General features: G+C 34.2%; 1 protein-coding gene across 1 annotated transcript in view; it reads left to right on the plus strand.

Moving 5' to 3' along the window:
• PHACTR3 (phosphatase and actin regulator 3) overlaps positions 1 to 2,133 on the plus strand; it is a 160,491-nt gene extending 158,358 nt beyond the window's left edge. The window contains exons 12-13 of the mRNA XM_077116784.1: positions 994 to 1,070; positions 1,560 to 2,133. Of these exons, the coding sequence (XP_076972899.1) occupies positions 994 to 1,070; positions 1,560 to 1,575 (93 nt within the window). The 3' untranslated portion in view covers positions 1,576 to 2,133. The remainder of the gene's footprint in view (positions 1 to 993; positions 1,071 to 1,559) is intronic.
• Positions 2,134 to 13,674: the final 11,541 nt, after the last annotated feature.

Here is a 13,674-nt window from a genome sequence, read left to right on the forward strand (position 1 = left end):
TTGAACAGATGATTTAGAAAGATTCAGTGCATAAATTCTTGCTCACATTTAAATGCTACCAAGGGACGGGACTCAAGCCCATGGGTGTCAGTTCCCAAAGAACCCTTCCATCATACCCTTCTGTCTCAAGTGATTTTCAGAACTCTTAAGGCCTTTAGGAAGAGAAAAATAACACATTCTGCCAATGATTGTGCTGGGTCTGCTAATTGTTCCTCATTCTTTATATGCTGTGTATGAGCATGTGAGTATTGCATCAGTTTTGGCTATCCGTGGTTGATGTACTCTCAGGATGCAAGTGATAAGGGGAGGGAAAAAGTATCATTGGTAGTAGATCTTTTTGAGTATGGGAATAATACACCCATAAAATTCTTGCCTCAAAGCCTTTCCCTTTCCCAGGGGTTGTCTGCTATTTTTATTTCTCCTAGCCCCTGCAGGGCTTTTCTGAGAAGTATACTATGAAAGTGGGTCTTAGGAAGCTGGAGGAGGGCCAGATTAGAAACCCGAAGCACTGGGAATCATCATTGACACACCTATATTAAATGATAATAAAACATCACTTATCCAATGACACAAAGTATAAATGTATGCTGAAATTAGATTGGCTTGTTTCTAGATTATCTGATTTCACAATTCTAAGTAAGTTCATGAAAAACTGGCTTTTACTCATTTTGGTATTACTATTTTGTGGGTGTTCTATGTATGCGCTTGATCTATCTATTAGATTTTCTGGGGAATTAACTTCCCACTAGAGCACAGTAAATTAATTCACTAAAAATGTATAGAACACTGGCTATGTGTGAGACATGGTACTAACTTGGCAGGGCTATAAAAATTACTAATACACTAAATATTGAACAAAAGGTCTTTTGTTTTGCTATATATAACAAAATAGCAGAAATATTGGGAGTGTTTGTTAATCAATAACCACGGTACTAACTTCTTTTGGTAGCTTTTTACTTTCCTGAAAAACAATGCCCTGTTTTTAAATTCTAGGCAGCAATTCGAAAAGAACTAAATGAATACAAGAGTAATGAAATGGAGGTACATGCATCAAGCAAGCATTTGACAAGGTCAGATTTCTGTTTGTGTGAATTTCATCACATTTTAGCACTTAACTCCCAATTTTAAAAATTCAGAGCAGTACTCTTATACCATATGAGATTTCATTGAGTGTATTAACTTTACTATGAATATATTACCAACTCTTAAAAAAAAACTACAAATATAATTCTACTATAATTTCCAATAGTTTGTCTACAATTAACAAAGTCCTGGTCTTTTCTGTGTATTTCAAGGTTGGTATGAGCAACTTTAAAACTAAGTTCTGGGTAAAGATTCATATAATACTTTTAGGGTTCAGGAAGGGCCCCAGGATTGGGGCCTTTCTGGTCTCTTTACTAATTTAACCAGAGCATGGTTTACCTATTGAGTCATGCTTTATATATTTGTCTCTGGAAAAACTTGTAATAGTAGAAAATTTACTTATTTGTGGAAGCTTTTTGGTAATTTTTACTGTTAGATGAATAACTTTAAACTACTTGTCTTTTTATAATTTCTAGATTCCACAGGCCATAGAGATTTTCTTCTGAGAAGAATTTGTGTTTAATTTTTGATACCAACACTGAACATTCATCAGGGAACTTTCCTGAAGTTCAGCTCAATATTACCTGATGTGTTTGTGAAGGAAGCAGGACCACACACACAGGTGTAATCTGCACTACCTGCAAGAAGAGTATCAGAGGACACATTTCACTCTTTGATGTCTGAAGAGTGTGACCTGTTAGGGTCAGTTAAGACCCAAAGTAACTCTACCAGAAGAAAACTGTCGTTTACCTTCAAGCCTTGTTTTAAACAGTTTTGCAGTATAACTGAAAACAGGAGATGTGCATGTGCAGGCTTACCATTCCAAGGCCTCTGACATAATGGACATGTGATGCAGTGTCCTTCAGTATTATGTTGAAAAGACATTTTTATTCTGATCACAATTAATTTGGAAACTCTTTAAGTTCATGTTATACGAAATGATTTACTGTATTATACTTTTTGTTTTTTTTATATAATGTCTAACAAAAAATACAGCTGCAACATTTTGATTCCTGTTAATTTTGTTCTTTAATTAAATGACTACTTATTGCAGGAAATGAACCCAGGCTTTACATTTTCTTGGGATTGGGATGAAACATTTGTTAGAACAGAGATCTGTGAAATAAGTCAAATTTTATTACTTTTGAACTACTGGAATCCAAACATATGAAAGAGAATTCCAGCTTCTTATGTCTGAATTTTTTTTTTTTTTGTAAATTCACTTTATCTTTTTTAAGTTAATTTAAATTTATGTATCAATGAGTATCAAAGAGTGCATTTAACCTATAAACAAGCAATAACTTGTTTAAAAAGTCTATCAAAAAACCTTATATCCTTTTACTTTGAGAAAAAGTTCACATTTGTAAACATTATTAAAAATAATGTTATGAGAGACATAAGTTTAGATGGAGGGGAAGTTACACTTATGAAGAGAGAAATTTGCTTCTGCACAAAGAAGAAGTTAATCTTGTCATAAAAGGGAAAACTTATCTTGTCACAAAAAGGAAAAATGAGCAAAATAATAAACGTTCCCTGAAGAATATTTTTACTTGACCTTTTAACAAGTGTCCTTACAGAAATGAACTCTCCCATGAGCCAGTCTGCCCATCTGCTTTCCTTCCTTCCCTCCTAGTAAGGAGTGAGTCAGTAGGTATAGTGGCTTGGAGTGTACCTTTAGCTTGCAGAACCTGTGCTCAAATCCAAACTGTATGCCATTCAGCAAGTTACTTATTTTCTCTGCAGGATGATCCTATTTCTCTCACAACTTTATGGTATAAATCTAAAGGAGAGAAAGTAGGAAAAGTGCTGGCACAGTGCTCAGTACATTCTAAGCAACAAGTAAATGTTCGCCACTGGTGTGGTGCCAGGTAGCACCTGGAGCAACTGAATATCCTCTCTGACGTCCTACCACATACGCTACCTCACTGCTTCCTTTTCTACTTTAAAATTGTGAGTGAGCCAAGGTACCCGTGGAAATTCCTTATCCTTTATGGTAGCACTTTGTCTTTGTGATCAATCCTAGATACTAGCAAACATACTGCTAGTTGAAATGTAGTCTTCAAGAAATCAATGGTATGGTAGAAAAAGTCCAGCTCCACCTCTTACTTGCTTTATAACCTGTGAAGCTCTTGACCTGAGACTCAATTTCTTGATCTTTAAAATGAGATGCTATCTAAATCTTTTCTAACCAGAAGGCAGTTCCTTAATTTTATAAGCATTTAAGGTATATATTTTTGTACTCTATTTTATCTATAACCTATTATTTGTGGACAGTCAAGTTCTATAAAAATTAAGTCTATTGTTTTTCTAATTTTAGCTACATATTAGCAGCTTCCTGTTTTTACTTATCTAATTTAAAAATGAGATTAATTGGAGTCTAAGTTACATAAAACAAAGATTTCAGTTTTTCTCACATAGATATAGCCAGATACTTACTATGTAAAAAAAGAAAAGAAAAAGGTGCTACTATTCTAGAAAACAACTTGGCCCTAAAAGCACAAAGGTTTAGTACTGCTTAGAAGGAACTACAATGCAGCTATGGTTAGAGATGACTTGGTAGGACATGTTTACTCTTTTGCTCAAGTAAAGTTCATACCTAATGGATAAATAAACTAAAATTATGATACAGCATAGGATGCCCAAAAAAGAGACCATTGATGCTCCTAAAACCTGCAGGCATTTTCACTGTAATCAGAATTTCTATCAATAGGATCTAATTTCTACCATTCTATTTTTATTAATTATAAACTATTACTCTAAGTTGCATTTCTATACTTCATGATCTTAACAGGTATTATTGAGGTTAAGAGATAAGCTAAAACTTTGAGTATAGTATTTTACTCTGCACCTGCTAAGTACACTTAAGTGCTGCACTAAGTTATTTACAATGTCATGTCTCAAATATCTCTCAACCTAATTAGAGGATGAAAATTAAAAAGCAATTTATAAATAATATGGTACTGGTGATATATATGCATATGTATATAAATTTACACATATTGTATAAATTTGAACAGAAAATTGTATGTAGTCAAGAGCCAGAATACTTAGCACAATTTCTGCCTTCTTATTCAATAACAATCAGATACAATATCTGAGTTATCAGAAGTCTTCATTACTACTAGTAGTCAGTAATGAGGTCATTGTGCATTAACTTTACAAATCATTTGCTCCTTTTTTCATAAAATGAAATGACTATTGAAGTAACAATGAATATTTAAATTAAATTTTGTTTCAAAGCAGTTTAAAAGATGGAAAAACATTTTGGTAATATTCTATGACAGGAAATTAAACCCAAGTTTTAAGCCAGTCTGACAGAGGGTAGTCTACTGTATGACTGTAAAAAGTGCACTAAAATATTTTAAAGGGACTTTATATCATCTGAATAACTTGGACAATTGACATTAAAAAACAAAACAAACACTGACATCTAGAGGTCCACCTTGTGGAAATATATGGTAATAACAAGTCTAATTTTATTCTATTCTATATTGGAGGTAAATCTCAACTAAAAACTTGTTCAATAGTAAACTCAAGTTCAGAAATGTAGAATCCTAATCATACTGTTAAAACTATTAGTCTTACATGCTTCTAATACCCATTTACCGAGTTCTTTTTTAGAGATTACTTGCCAGAGTATTCCAAATGAAAGAAACATCTCAGAAGATGTTTGGATAAAACTGTTAAACTGAACATGCGAATAATGTTTTTAAAAAGTTAATTCCTATAAATTGCATGTATTTATATCTCTGTAATTCATTGATGATATTAGGAACATACCACTTGCCCATGTTTAGATAAAATGTTTGTTAGAATGAACAACTGAGATGCTATCAGTCGTCTCCATGGCTCTGTGAAAACAGAGCAATATCATGCTTAGAGTAGTAAAAAAACATACTTTTAAAGTCTTTAATCTCAGCTGTAACTTTCCACAATGATGTGAACAAGGAAATTAAAAAGATGATATTTTCTTGATAGTAGGAAATGATAAAGAAATCATGCTAATAAATGATAAAGAAATAGATGCTAATAATTTAATTTTTTAATTGTAAACATGGAATTATATATTATATATGCATTAATTTTTAAGTACATTTTATTTTCCCTTTTTAAAAATACATACACTGAAAAAGTTACTATGATTCAGGTATGTGCCATAAAAGACTGGTATATGCTAGCCACTCCACTCGTGGCTTTCTATCTTCATCACTCTGTACACTTCAAATGTAATATGGAATTAAATGCTAAATGAAAACCATAGTTTACTGTACTCTCAAAGGATATGCTGGCTTTTAAAATTAGTTTTGGGTGTACATGGCATCAAGATCTGGTGACATTTAGCTCTCTGTTCTCATGTTGGTGGAGTTCAGTATTTAGGGTTCTAAAAGCCTGCTATACTAATTCTGCAATTTTTTTCTTTTCTCTTCTGTGTCCTTCTCCAAGTGGAACAGTTCTGGAACAGTTACCACCTTACAATTATATTTGGTTGAGAACATGTGGTAAACCTGTACTAAGAAGGTATTGTGATCCAGGTAAGAAATGTAAGTCATTAAGTACAAAGATTATCTTTGATATGTTTGAAATAAAAAATAAAGAACATTTAGTTATATTAGTCCATTAATCATCCTTAGAGTAGCAAAAAAACCCCATACTTTTAAAGTCTTTAATTTCCGCTGTAACTCTCTATAAAGATGCAAACAGGGAACACTAGCCTCTGCTAATGCAACGTTGATTTAAATCCCTATTTCTCTTCAGTAGTAAGATAAGTTAAGAAATAAAACACTAAAGAACAGAAAAATCTGATATTTAAAATTTTTATTTTAAACTAGGGGTTGGCAAACTACAACCCACTAATTTTTGTTTGTTTATTTGTTTTAATGGCTTGCAAACTAAGTATGGTTTTTTCTATTTTTTTATGGTTACATTTGAAATAGTTACATTAAGTACCCATGTGATACCCTCAATTTTGCCTTTTGGCCCACAAAGCCTAAAATATTTACTATCAAGCCTTTTAAAAAAAAAGTTTGCCAACTTTTGCTCTAAACATTAAAAAAAAAGTTTAAAAAATGCACAATAGAAAACATTAAAAATATATTACATAGAACAGGACAGTGTGATGGTGGCTCAGTGGCAGAATTCTCACCTGCCATGCTGGAGACCCGGGTTCAATTCCCGGTGCCTGGCCGTGGAAAAAAATATGTATACATATTTATTACACAGAACAAACTCAAATGGCTAAATTTTGTTTCTAAATAACCTTAAAGTTTTTTTAAACATTAAATCTATTCAAATTTCAACACTCAGGGCCATGGTGGCTCAGCAGGCAAGAATGCTTGCCTGCCATGCCAGAGGACCCGGGTTCGATTCCTGGTGCCTGCCCACGTAAAGAAAAGAAAAAAAATTTCAACACTCAAACTCAGGTTGGAAGTAGTGATATACATGAAGGTAGTTATGCACATGAAATTAGGTAAACGATAAAGGCTCAGTTGATATTAAAGACAATGCTTCATGAGTATGACAATACACGGCACCAAATTTCCTTTTATTTAAAATTATTGTATCAGTATCAACTAAAATTAAATTATCTAAAGTTCATGACAGTAAAACATACTGATCTCATTCAACATCCTAAAATATATTAAAAATATATTGAAAATACATTAGTATATATTTTCTTGTCATTGTTATCTTACAAATTTCCACAGACGTTTTTTAGCCTATGTTAAAACAAAAAACTAACCACCACAAATATATCATCACCTTTGGCAATGTAGTCTATATAAATTCAGTTCTACACAATTGTTGCAAGGGGTTGATAAAATGGAAATCTGTATGATTCTGCATGACTACTTTAAAAACAAATATTTTTTCCCCTTTTTTAAGTTACAAGGAAGGGGTTTGTTTCTTATCTCTGTATCTAGAGTTGAGCACAATGCGTGCCATATAATCGATATTTAAAAGGTTGGCTAACACATCAATATCAATTTCAATGCAAATGTTGACACCATAAAGGACTTGAGAGTTTTAGGAGCATATGGCCCTCTTTGAGTTTAGTAATTTCCTAGCTAGACATGCTACTTCTGTTTGTTCATTCATTCACATTGTTGTAAGCCTACTTCAGGCTCTGGAAATAGTGATGAATAAGACAGTCAAGGTCCTCACTCCCATAAAATTTACAGAGGTAGGGGTTGTGGAGAGGAGGAAGACGTAAACAAAGAAATTTCAGATACTATTAAGTGCTATATGATAGCGATAGGGACATTAATAGGACTTCCCTCTCTAAAGAATTTTCATTTAAATGGAGAACTACAGGGCAGGAAGAGGTCTTCTTGAACAAAGAAGAAGAAAGTTGCAAGAAAATTGAATTATAAGAATAAAGATTTTGAGGTAGGAATAACATTATTCAAGGGATGATGCTTGAAGTATACTGAATAAGGGAGAGAGGAGGTAAGAAATAAGGGTGAAGAGATAGACAGAAGCCAGCTCATGTAGGGCCCTGTACAAAGCAAAGGGAAAACGTTGGAGAGTTTTGTGATTTTATTGAGATTAAAATTAACATAACAAAATTAATTATTTTTAAATGTACAATTCAGTGGCATTTCATACATTCACAATGTGGAACCATCACTTCTATATAGTTTAAAACATTTCATCATGCCCAATGGAGCACCCTATACCCATAAAACATTTCCCGTTTCCTCTTTCCCCCACCCCTGGCAATTACTAACCTGCTTTCTGTCTCTATGGACTTAGCTATTCTAAATTTTTCATATAAATGGAATCATACAATAATGTGATTTTTTGTCTGTCTGACTTCTTTCACTTAGCACATTTTCAAGATTCATTTGCATTGTAGTAGGTATCAGATTTCATTCTTTTTTATGGCTGAATAATATTCTATTGTATGGTTATACCACATTTTGTTTATCTAGTCATCTGTTGATGGTCATTTGACTGTTTGCATCTTCTATTGTGAGTAGTACTTCTATGAACATTCTGATACAAATATGTGTTGGAATACCTGTTGTCAATCCACTAGATATATCTAGGTTTAACTTTTCGAGGAGCTATCAAGCTGTTTTCCATGTAACTGTACCATTTTACATTTTTACCAGAACTATATGAGAATCTATTTCTCCCTATCCTTGCTAGGGCTTATTTTCTTTTCTGTTACTATTATAGTTCTCAGTGAATGTGAAGTGGTTTAATTGTGGTTTTGATTTGCATTTCCCTAATTACTAATTATGTTGAACATCTTTTCATGTGCTTGTTGGCCATCAGTATAGTTTCTTTGGAGAGTAGTTCTTTGCCCATTTAAAAATTGGGTTGTCGTTTTATTGTTGATCTTAAGTTCTTCATATATTCTGGATACTAGATATTTATCAGATAAATGATTAGCAAGTATTTTCTCCCATTCTGTGAGTTGTCTATTTACTTTGTTGAAAGTGACCTTTGCACAAGTGTTTTATTTTGACAGAATCCAAATTATTTTTTTTTCATTTGTTGTTTGTGCTTTTGGCATCATACCTAAGAATCCATTATCAAGTCTAGGGTCATGAAAATTCACCCCTAAGTTTTCTTCTAACAGTTTTATAATTTTAGTCCTTACATGCAGGTCTTTGATGTATTTTGAGTTCATCTTTTGCATGTGATGTGAGTAGGGGACCATCAAACTTCATTCTTTTGCATGTGGATATCCAGTTGTCCCAGCACCATTTGTTGAAGAGACCATTCTTTCCTCCACAGAAAGGACTTGGCACCTTTGTTGAATATCAGCAGGTCATAGATGTGAAGGTTATTTCTGGACTCTCAATTCTATTCCATGTTGTATATCTATATGGATTTTGGGATTGGCTTTTCCATTTCTGCAAAAATGGCCATTAAAATTGATAGGGACTGTACTGAATTTGTAGATTACTGTGGGGACTACTGCCACTTTAACAATACTATCTCCCAATCTATGAAGATGGGATATCTTTCCATTTATATAGTTCTTAATTTTTTTAGCAGTTTTATAGTTTTTGGTGTACAAGTCTTGCACCTCCCTAGTTAAATTTATTCATAACTATACTTTACTTTAAGTGCTATTGTAAATGAAATGTACTTAATTTTATTTTTGGTTTGTTCATGGCTAGTATATAGAAATTCGAATAATTTGTGTGGATTGTTTAAAATTTTCTATATCTATCATCTGCAAATATGGTTTTCTTTCTTTCTTTCTAATCTGGATACATTTTCTTTTTATTGCTTAATTACTCTGGATAGAACTTCCATTATAATGTTTAAAAGCAGTAACAAAAATGGGCTCCTTTGCCTTGTTCCTGATCTTAGCGGGAAAGCTTTCAGTCGTTTACCACTGAGTATGATGCTAGCTGTGGGTTTTTAATAGATGCTATTTATCAGATTGAGGAAGTTCCCTTCTATTCCTAGTTTTTTGAATGTTTTTAGCATGAAAGTTTTTTGGATTCTGACAAATACTTTTTCTGCATTGAGATGAGTATTTTTCCCCCTCATTTTAACCATGTGGATGCGTGTTTTCGTTTGCTAAAGCTGCCAGAATGCAGTATACCAGAAATAAAATGACTTTTATAAAGGGAATTTATTAAGTCGCAAGTGCTAAGGCTATAAAAATGTCCAAACTAAGACACTGAGGGAAAGATACCTTGACTCAAGGAAGACCGAAGACATTTTAGGTTTCTCTGTCAGCTGGGAAACCATATGGTGACTTCTGCTAGCTTTCTCTCCTGGTTCTCATTTCAAAAAGCTTCCCCAGGGTGCACGGGTGGTTCAGTGGTAGAATGCTCGCTTTTCATGTGGGAGACCCAGATTTGATTCCCGGACCATGCACCAAAAAAAAAAAAAAGGCTTCCCCAGGGGCATTATCCTTCTGCTTCTCCAAAGGTCTCTTCTATGTCAAATCTGAAGCTTTTTCCAAAATGTTCCCTCTTAAAGGACTCCAGTAAGCAACCCTACCTTTAATGGGTGGAGACACAGTCCATGGAAACACGTAACCAAAAAAGATCCCACCCAGCAATACTGAATGAGGATTAAATTCCTGGGGTAAACAAGTTTCAAACAGGCGCAACATGGATTCATTTTCTTATGTGGAACTATACTTGGATTCTTGGGATAAATCCTACTTGCTCATAGTATATAATCTTTCTGTTTCTTTGTTAAGTTTGCCTAATAATATTTTGAGGCTTTTTACATCCTGATCTAATAAAGCTGTCCTTTTATGCAGTCTCAGCTGGCTTGCTATCTGTGTTTGCACCTCATGGCTCAATGGACTTTCATCTAACAACCCAAACAATGCTGCCCTCCTCTCCTATTTTTTGGAGCAGTTCAAGAAGGATTGCATTGATTCTTCAAATGTTTGGTAAAATTTACTGGTGAAGCCATATGTTTCTGGGCTTTTCTTTGTTGGGAGGTGTGGTGGTTTAAAGCTGTTATGTGCTCCAGAAAAGGCCATATTCTTTAAATCCATTCCTGTGGGTGCAGACCTGTTGTAGGTGGGACTTTCTGGTTAGGTTATTTCAATTGAGATGTGACCCACCCCATTCAAGGTGGGTTTTAATCCTCTTACTGGAGTTCTTTATGAGAGGATACATACAGAAGAAGAGAGATGAAATTAAGAGAAGCTCAACAAAGCCCCAGAGAAGCTAAGACAGGACACACAGAGGCTCAGAGAGGAAGCCACTGGAACCATAAGCTGAAAGCAATGAAACCTGGAGAGAAAGACCAGCAGTAGTCACCATGTGACAGAAATGTCCTGGATGCTGGCAGATTGTCTTGAGAGCCCAGGTATCATTCTGTTGATGTTTTGAGATGGACATTTTCATAGCCTCAGAACTGTAAATTTGTAAGCTAACAAAACCCCATTTTAAAGCCAACCTATTTCTGGTATATAGAATTCCAGCAGCTTTAGCAAACCAAAACAGGAGGCTTTTGATTACTGATTCCATCTCTAGTTGTTATAGGTCTGTTCAGGTTTTCTATTTCTTCCTGAGTCAGTTTTGATAGTTTGTGTTTTCTAGGAATCTATCCTTTTCATCTAGGCTATCAAATTTGTTGGTGTACAGTTAGTTGTTCACAGTATTCTCATATAATCCTTTTTATTTCTGTAAGGTCTGTCCCCACTTTTATTTCTAATTTTAGTAATTTGGGTCTTTCTCTCCCTTAGTCTAGTTAAAGGCTTGCCAATTTTGTTGATCTTTTCAAAGAACTAACTTTTTGGTTGTGTTGATTTTTTCCTAACATTCTTCTATTCTCTATTTCATTTACCTCTGCTCTCATCTTTTTTCCTGCTAACTTTAGATTTAGTGTGCACTTCATTTTCTAGTTCCTTAAGGTAAAGTTTAGGTATTGATTTGAGATTTTCTTTTTAGTGTAGACATTTACAGCTATAAATTTCTCTCAGATACAGCTTTTGATGTAACTTAAGAGTTTTGCTATGCTGAGTTTTCATTTTCATGTCTCAAAGTATTTCCTAATTTCTCTTTTGATTTTTTTGACCCACTGGCTGTTTAAAGTGTGTTGTCACTGGAGAACTTTAAGCAAGGGAGTGACAATTGTACGGTTTATGTTTTAGCAAGAGCATGCTGGTTGCTAAGTAAAGGCTTGTGGGGGGGCAGAGTGAATGCTGGAAAATCATTTAGGAGGCTATTGCAGTTGCTTAGGTGAGACATAATGTTGACATTGTCAAAGGTAAGTTAACAGTGGAGATGGCAGAAAGTATATACATGTGGAACATATTTTAGTAGTTGAATCTGCAGGACTTGACACATTAACTGTTTAGTCAAGAGTAAATGAAATCAGGAATTACTTCTAAGTCTTAGCTTTTATATTTGAGTAGATAAAAGTAAAATGGGAGGACAAGGTTTAGTTTTGTACTCTCTAGGTGCTGAAGACGAATGCCCAGGGACAGACATCAAGACTTCTGTTTTGAGAGTTTGTGATGCTCATTAAAATGGTCAATAAAGCAGTGTATATTCTGTTCTGATGCTCAAAGTTAAGGTTAGAACTAAAGATATACATTTGGGAGTCAGCAACACTGAGATGACTATTTACATAGGACTAGGTGAAATTACCCAAGAAGAAATATAGATTGAGGAAAAATAAGAGTCAAGGGATGAGCCCCACAGTTAGAGGTAAATAGCACACTAGTTGATAATATTTTACATGTGAGGTGTCATTGAAGAGCTGAGTAAGAAGAAGGCAGATATGAGATTTGGCAAAAATATGTTATTGGTGATCTTGATAAAAGCAGTTTCTGTCAAATAGTAGGAACAGAAGTGTCCTGGACTGAGGGAAAGTGAGGAGGAAGGAATAAATGAATAAGTTGAGATACTAAGTAGAGAAAATTTTCTTGATATGTCTTACTGTAAAGTCAAGTAGAGAATTACATGGGAGGTTGTATGTTAGGAGGAACATGGTATCAAAGGAGTGCCTGTTTTTTTTTTTTTTTTTTTAAATAAATATAGGTTATATGAACCAGAGAAGGGACACCAAAGAGAATGGAATTCAGAGCACTAGTTGGGGGATTATCCTTAATTAGAGAAATCTGCCACTGGAACATGAGAGAAATCAGAAAATGCTGGTATTGATGCAAGTAATGTATTAGATTTTAGGGAGCAGGTGAGGAAAGAATGAGGTGAGGCCATCTATCAGCTTGAAGGAGAGAAGAACGGATATGCAATAATACCTTGGAAATATGGAAAAGTCAAATAAAAAGGGCAGAGTAAAGATTGCTAAGCAATGTTGAGTGCCCACTAGAAATTTGTGATTGTAAATTTAAAGCTCTATTGTATGATTGTACTCTAGTGATAAATACAGGGTGTGACTTATTGAACAATGTTAACAGGAGGAGAGAGAACAAGAGAGTATTATGTTGGACTAAGGAATCTAGAATGGGTGGGAGAGGGGAAGGAAGGAAGGACGAGAGAGGTGACAGACATACAGAAAAATGGTAGAGTAAATGGCCTGGAGCAACTCTAGAAAGCAAGCTGGAAAGATAGAAAGGTTGTAGTCATAAGAATATTGGAAATTGAAATTCAGAGGGGCACAACTATCAGTGATGACAAGTCACAGTGGAAAAGTTTGAGAGGGAGGAAGTAGGAAATTGGGTTGGATTACATAAACACTGCAATATAGGTATAAGTGTGATGGATGACTTGGGAGTCTTATAAGTTGGACCAAGGATGAGATAGAATTCGCTCCGTCATGCTATTACTCCCTGTCTAAGTCTTCCAGAGCAACACAGAATTGCAATTCTTGAAAAATATTAATATTATAGTTGAGTTGTTGCTGTTTCTTGAAAGAGTCCCTGCTACCCTATAAACAAATCTTAGCTGATAACTATATATGGCTGACTAGATGTGAAGAGTTTTCTTTTATTTGCTTATCTTGACTAGGAAGCCACTTTTACACTGTATTTAAATGCTGGTATTATTAAAACACTTTGTTATTAAATATGTGAGGGATAGTGAGGCTACCTGATATACTTTAGATGTCTAATTAGAAATGGTTATTTTGACAGATTAGGAAAATAATTTATAAAATAAAATCACTTATAATATATTTATCTAAGTGACA

The sequence above is a fragment of the Tamandua tetradactyla genome, chromosome 1 (genome assembly GCF_023851605.1).
Source record: "Tamandua tetradactyla isolate mTamTet1 chromosome 1, mTamTet1.pri, whole genome shotgun sequence".
Classification (NCBI taxonomy): domain Eukaryota; kingdom Metazoa; phylum Chordata; class Mammalia; order Pilosa; family Myrmecophagidae; genus Tamandua; species Tamandua tetradactyla.